The sequence below is a fragment of the Coptis chinensis genome, chromosome 5 (genome assembly GCF_015680905.1).
Source record: "Coptis chinensis isolate HL-2020 chromosome 5, ASM1568090v1, whole genome shotgun sequence".
In the NCBI taxonomy this organism is placed as follows: Eukaryota; Viridiplantae; Streptophyta; class Magnoliopsida; order Ranunculales; family Ranunculaceae; genus Coptis; species Coptis chinensis.
Window position 1 is genome coordinate 63,451,040 of NC_141460.1, and position 6,798 is coordinate 63,457,837.

General features: G+C 37.9%; 1 protein-coding gene across 1 annotated transcript; it reads right to left on the minus strand.

Annotated features, from left to right (window-relative positions):
• Positions 1-5,871: 5,871 nt before the first annotated feature.
• LOC147498297 (uncharacterized) lies at positions 5,872-6,597 on the minus strand. The gene has a single exon (XM_086563200.1). It carries the CDS (start codon positions 6,595-6,597, stop codon positions 5,872-5,874), a length of 726 nt encoding a protein of 241 aa, XP_086419326.1.
• Between the last annotated feature and the right edge of the window lie 201 nt (positions 6,598-6,798).

Here is a 6,798-nt window from a genome sequence, read left to right on the forward strand (position 1 = left end):
TTTATTGGAATCTGTGCTGTATTCGATATTAACTCCAGCGTGAGTTCACGTTCCAACCCATCCGCCGTAATCCAAAATTCATCACCCCGGAAACCTCCATTGTCATAAAATTTCAACACCAAATCTTAGGAATAATCAGCTGGAATTCGATGCAAGAGATATTCCCACTCTCTACTAGCAATTTCCTCATCGAAAAATGGATGAAACATCCCGGAATTGTAAAGATTTTCAAAATTTCTCTCAACTGTGATTCTCCTTCGTGCTGCCATAGCAAGGTCTAGATGAATTTCTGAGGGTGGAAATTGCTAGGAGTGATGGAGGAGATGGTGCTGGAGGAAGGGAGTTCGAATTGGTGGAGTTTAGCCCGCGTGCGCGGGTTGAATTCAGGTCTATCTAGTCACGTGCGCGAGGTGACTGTGAGGGAGACCAAGATCCGGATTTTGAGGGGGAAGAAATGTGAGGGATGGACGCATGGGTGCCCCGCGTGTGGGTTTTTGTAAACGGGTCCGTGATTTTGGGTCAGGTCCAATTTTTGGCCCAAACCTAAATGAATTCCATAAATTCCCCTTATGTCCCGAAGTGTTCTGAAATTTCAAACGTGGAATTTCGATTCGCTTTTAACTCCAAATTGAAACAATGATATATCAAAACGATCGGCATTAAAAATGCCATTCACTGGAATATGACAAAATCACATTCAAACCTTTTTATTTATTTATTTATTATTATTATTTTTTTTAGTTTTTATTTATTTACAATTTTTATATACAAATGTATATGACGAAAGGAACGTGTCAACAACACCAGAAGTCCAAATAAAACAACACATCACAACAGCTAAACTAAGGCAACTTTTATGTCGGCTCTGGGGAGAACCCAATCTAGCCAGACTGTGGCTTAATCTTTATGTTTTGGGGGCCTAGGGTTCAGGACGGTATCATCCCTGACCAATGTGCAATGGTCTAATAATAATATTACCCTTAGTACATATGGTATAGCCTCAAACCGCCTCTTGATACAGTCACATAGAAAACCGATCGGGGTTGGCCTGGGTGGAATCCATTGCTCGCACGAACTAGGAAATGTCTGATGTTACATATCACGACTCTCTTTGGGCACCATGCTTGGTGCTAAGGGAAAAATAAAAAAACGAGTATATACATGTTGAGTCTTTTTACGTCAGATCCTCAAGACGAATGTGAGTCTTTTATCGTCAGATCCTCAAGATGAATGTGAGTCTTTTAACGTCAGATCCTCAAGACGAATGTGAGTCTTTTAACATCAAATCCTCAAGACGAATCCCAACCTGTGGGAACAACGGGACGACAACGAAGTGTATCTTGCTGAGCTGGTGTCTGATAATAATATACCTTATACCAGCTCATCTCGGATAGAAGATCAAGACCTGGATAGAAAGGAGTTTGACAGTTCATATACCACCCCATCCTTTTCGCTCATCGCTTTCAAGCAAAAGTACTACGACCATTACCTATTCGAGATGGGTGAGATTTGCACCAAATGATGAGTTGGAGTTCGCGAGGAAGAGAATTGAAAAGGGAGGAGAAAGGAGTTGAAATTTTTGGTATCCATTATTTTCCGGAAGGCACGTTTGCTCGATTATCAGAAAACATTTATACTCAGTTTTGAAGTAGAGTTTTTGTGGACTATGGTTCCGGCGCTTGCAACCACACACTCTAGGGATTTTTGGAAAAGAAAATAGAAGAGGGCCCGGCTACCCAAATGGCGTACTTTCTCTGTTTAAACACATGGAAAGAAGTACACCATCAAATCTATTAGTCTATGTAGACTGGATAATTGAGAAGAGTCTCTTCGATATCTAGAGAGCGCAACTCATGATAATGTTTAAAGCATGGGCCATTTACTTGAAATTCGCTGTCATCATTTACGTTTTTCAAAGAAATAGCCCCATAAGGGGTGACAGCAGAGATGGTGAAAGGACCAGACCATCGAGTTTTTAATTTTTCTGGAAAAATGTGTAATCTTGAGTTGTACAACAAAACTTTTTGACCCACTGTCACAGCCCGAATTTCTAAACAATTAAAAAAATGAATATTTGAAATATAAATATCTCAAACATCACTATATTCAATTGTCTAAAAACCCAGGCTATGACGGGGTGACTACTACACATGTCAAAACCTAAAACCCACATCATAAATAATCTTAACAACAAAAACTCCAAAAAGTCTCTCTTCCATTCAAAAATCATCAATATAAAATTTTAAGAATAACAGGTCCTCAACATCTTATTCTCATTCCATATGAATATGAAACTACGCTATTACATACTTCCAAAAAGAATGCACCTAAAAATATAAACTCCCGGACTGCTCCAGGCGAGAATCCAAATCACACGCCGCGGTTCCACTGCCTTCCACCTATGTTCCCAAGAACACACCCACGTTGCCAAAACAAAGCAAACATGGGTCAGCAAATTGAATTTGCTGGTATGAGTAGACTAAACACATATAAACATTTCAAAACTTTTCTTATCCCACTAACACTTTAACTCTATCATAACCTAATCATTCACAGCTTGGAAGATGTGTAGTTCCGTCATTTCAACCGGCATAGCTTCTTCCCAAGCAAAACTTCCATTATATAACTCATTATAATAACTCGTTTTAATATCTAAACCATTGAATTTAAAACTTACCGATATCCATTGCTGTATAAGGGTAGGACCGGCCCCCAAGACAAAAATATTATTAAGTCCTACCCTCCCCGCAAAAGAAAGTTAGCAATTTTATATAATATGTGCGATATCCTATAGGTATTCCAATGCAAGCCCAAATACACTCGTTAATCAAATCAATTTCTCTTATCAATTAATCAAATTCTTTTCTTATACACATATTTCACAACCTATGTACCTTAGGTCATTCCCCCACATTCAAGGAATACCCAACCTTACATTCCCCGTACACTCAAGGAATACAACTAACCCGCAAGGCGAATACCTTAGTTCCTCTCTAAGGTAGTCCAAACAATCTGGTCATTCATGGCACATTCAATGAATACCCGGGTCATTCATGGCACATTCAATGAATACCCCTATATAACGCTAACGGGCCATTTATGACACATTCAATAAATGCCCACCTAACATATGACATCAACAGTCATAAAACTCAATTCTAAGACTTGAGGCGTGGAGAGTTCTCAAAGAGGGGTAATTTTATTTACGCATTATTGAACTTTATTTCATGTATTATTATTTCAGAGAACGACAGAATATCTTGATTCACGTATTTTTTTTTTGTTTACGCGTTATTAATTTCATGAATGTCTAAGTGTCATAACGTTGTATATCATAAAATAATTGCACAATCACATATTAGTTAATACACGCATACACGATATATAGAAAGGTCTTAGCCTAAAGCCAAGCACGCGTTAATAGTCCTAGACTTATCCTCTTAGACCGAATCATAATTTTATGAAAAGTCAAATTTTCAGGTCAATCGGGTCAAAGTCAACCCCGTCAAAGTCAAAGTCAACTATGGTCAAAGTCAAAGTCAACTCTGGTCAACCCGCCTAAACTCCAAAAACCAAAAGCCCAAAACCTAAGGCCCATAGTCTAATCTAAAAGTCAAATTTTAAAATCCAAAACCAATAAGAGAATAGCCCACGATTTTGGCCCAAGCCCAAAATCGTTTTGGGTAATTGTTCATCTCCTTCTTCAAACCAAACTTCCTCCACCACCGACCACCACACAGCCACCACCGCCACCCATCAAAAACAAACCCAGCGGTTTGGTTCCTCACAAAACCCCACCTATCTATACTAACAAATCTCAATTCCCTTATCATGATGAAAACTTCGTGATTGACGCCATTAATGGTTGTTCGAAGCTCCCACCACCACCATTCGCAGCCCTCACACACCACACATTAGCCAACAAACATAACCTAACCCATAACCACCATTCATAACATTTAAAGATTCAAAATCTTTAACAAGACCCGATTTCTATGGCTGCCGCCTCCATTAACCACCGTCCGGCGCTTCACAAGATTCCAAACAAACAAACCACCAACCTCTACCCATCACTCGATATCAACTTTAGCCACCCCTTCAACCAACCAAAAAGGGTTGGTTCTCACAACCAAACAACCGGCGATTATAAAAAAAAATGTGGAAAACTCAATCACTATAATCTAACAATTTTCGACAAATGTAATCATGTGATTAGAGTTAATACTTGAATTATAAACACGCTTTGTTCAATTAAGTTTGTTTACAAAATTGATTTCGACAAATTTTTCTGTTGTTCAAACACTTCGTATGACATATATAACAGACAAGTTATAGAGCATGCATAAAACGGCCATGAAACCAGAAGATGACGGAAGTTTATAAAATTTAGAAAGACAATAGTAACGAAGAAAATCCATGAGTTAAACAAAAAATATCTACTCACCGTTAAAATCGAATGACTGAAATCGAAACCCCGCTCGTCTCCCATCATCCACGCGAACCGATTATCTTCCTCGCTCAAAACTCCTGTTTTTCTCTCAAGTAAAAACTCTCACTTTTTAACAAAACTCGTTTGTTTTTCTCAAAAACTCTACGTGAGAAACCCTTTTTTCCAGTTTTTCAAACCTCTCCGAAAAACCGGTTTTAAACCTATCTACTTACTTACGGGCTTTTATCCTATCTACTTTACTTACGGGCTTTTTTTTTCTAACAACTGGATATCCTATTTCTCAGATTCTATTTACATTATTATTATTATTAGGAAAATAAACGAAATAAAATACGGGGTGTTATAATATACACACCTTAAAAGGATCTCGTCCGAGATTTCAAGGTAGAGTGTAGATTAACCAAACAACAAGACAACAACCAATAAGAAGAGACATATGTGTATACGCAAGTATACACACCTTAAAAAGGAATACACATAATTAGTTTCTTCAATTGCCAACACTTAATTAAAACCATTATTTCTCAATTTAGCAAAACTCATATTCTTCAAGTTAAGTCATACTAAGAAGGCAATGTAGTTCCTCTCACACCGAGGCAATCAGTTCCTCTCTTAGTATTTCCCAACTAGTCCAAGTTGCTTCCACATTTAATATACATTTAATAATTTCATTTCCCAACAATCTTCCCAGTCAAATCTTTTCACTAAAAAAAAAACTCACAAATTCCCTCCACCATCTTGGTGTTTACACATATATCAACATTTCTCTCAGTGTCTCACAAACACCACATGTTTGAAGATAAAAATAAAACGTATAGACTGATTCATATTATCAACGGCCTATACTATGTCCACCATCACATAGGATCAAACACCTACAATGTGATGCATGCATACTGGCTCACACACCAACGATATGCAAGTATACACTGGTTCACACACCAACGATGCATACTAACTCTCTACCATCACATAGGATCAAACACCAACGATGTATGGTATGCATACTGGCTCACACACCAACGATATGCAAGTATACACTGGTTCACACACCAACGATGCATACTAAGAGATGTTATGTATATTGGATCACACACCAACGATATACATAACTTGGACAATATCAAATATTTCAAATCCAACCTTTATCAAAAGGGTTTCCTTATTCCTTGGATAATTCCAATTTACTCAAATATGAAATTTTAAAATACCAATTTCTTATTTAACCAATACTTACTTAAAATCGAAACTCTGTTATGAAAACAACACTATAACATGCTGAACAATTTCAATTATAAATTTCATAAGAAACTAACTATTAAAACAACCAGCATTTTATTTTCATAATCATACGATACTTGCTTACATGCTAAGTACCAATAAAGGAAACTAGCAAACAACAAATTCAAACATACCTAACATTAACCAGTGCAGTTCTTCCCATAGTGTCCCAACTGTCCACATTTATAACACTTGCCTACTAGTTCATTTGGTTTAGAACATCTTCGAATAGTATGTCCAACCTCCCCGCAGTTCAAACAATTACCATCAAATCTCTTTAGCGAAGCACTCGCGTCATTATCCACATGCTTACTTGTTTGCCTATTATATGGGTGATGCTGACTTTTTCTCTGCCCTTGACGTGGCTGACTAGAAATAAGGTGTAAGCTGGCTTGTTTTGGGGCATTCTCTTTAATCTTCTCATCTCTGGGTTTATTATCCAATTGTTCATATCTTAATGCCAAATCTAACACGCGATCGAAAGTTTCTGAATCAAAGGGTATCAAATAACTCGATAGACATGGCTCTAGTCCACGGATGAACTTCTGGTTCTTCTTTACTTGGGTATCCACTAGATAGGGAGCATACCTCGATAGTTCATTGAACTTAGTCACATACTCTGTAACAGTTTTCCCTCCTTGGGTCAGATGAAAGAATTCCTCAATTAATTGCTCTTTAATAGCATTAGGAACAAACCTTCCCTCAAATCTTACTTGGAAATCCTCCCAAGTCATATTTCCCACATCCACATTATCCTTGATAGACCTCCACCAAAATAAAGCTGACCCCTCCAACTGGTGAGAAGCCAACTCCTGCTTCTGCACCTCAGTGAGTTGCATCTTAGCAAACACGGACTCACCACACATAGTAACCCATTTCTCAGCATCAATGACCCCTTTCTCTCCCTTGAACTTCTAGCCTCCTAAAGTTATAAAATCTTTGTTTCTCCTAGCAAAAGGATCTCCTAGATTAGCATGTTGACCCCTCTGAATAGTTTGCACCAACTGAGTTAATATCGATCCCAAATCAGCAGATATGGTATTACTTCCAGTACCAGTAACGTCATT

What these genes read in the sequence shown, in the direction of transcription:
- LOC147498297 (XM_086563200.1), bottom strand. Translation starts at nt 6,597, where the DNA reads ATGTGTGGTGAGTCCGTGTTTGCTAAGATGCAACTCACTGAGGTGCAG.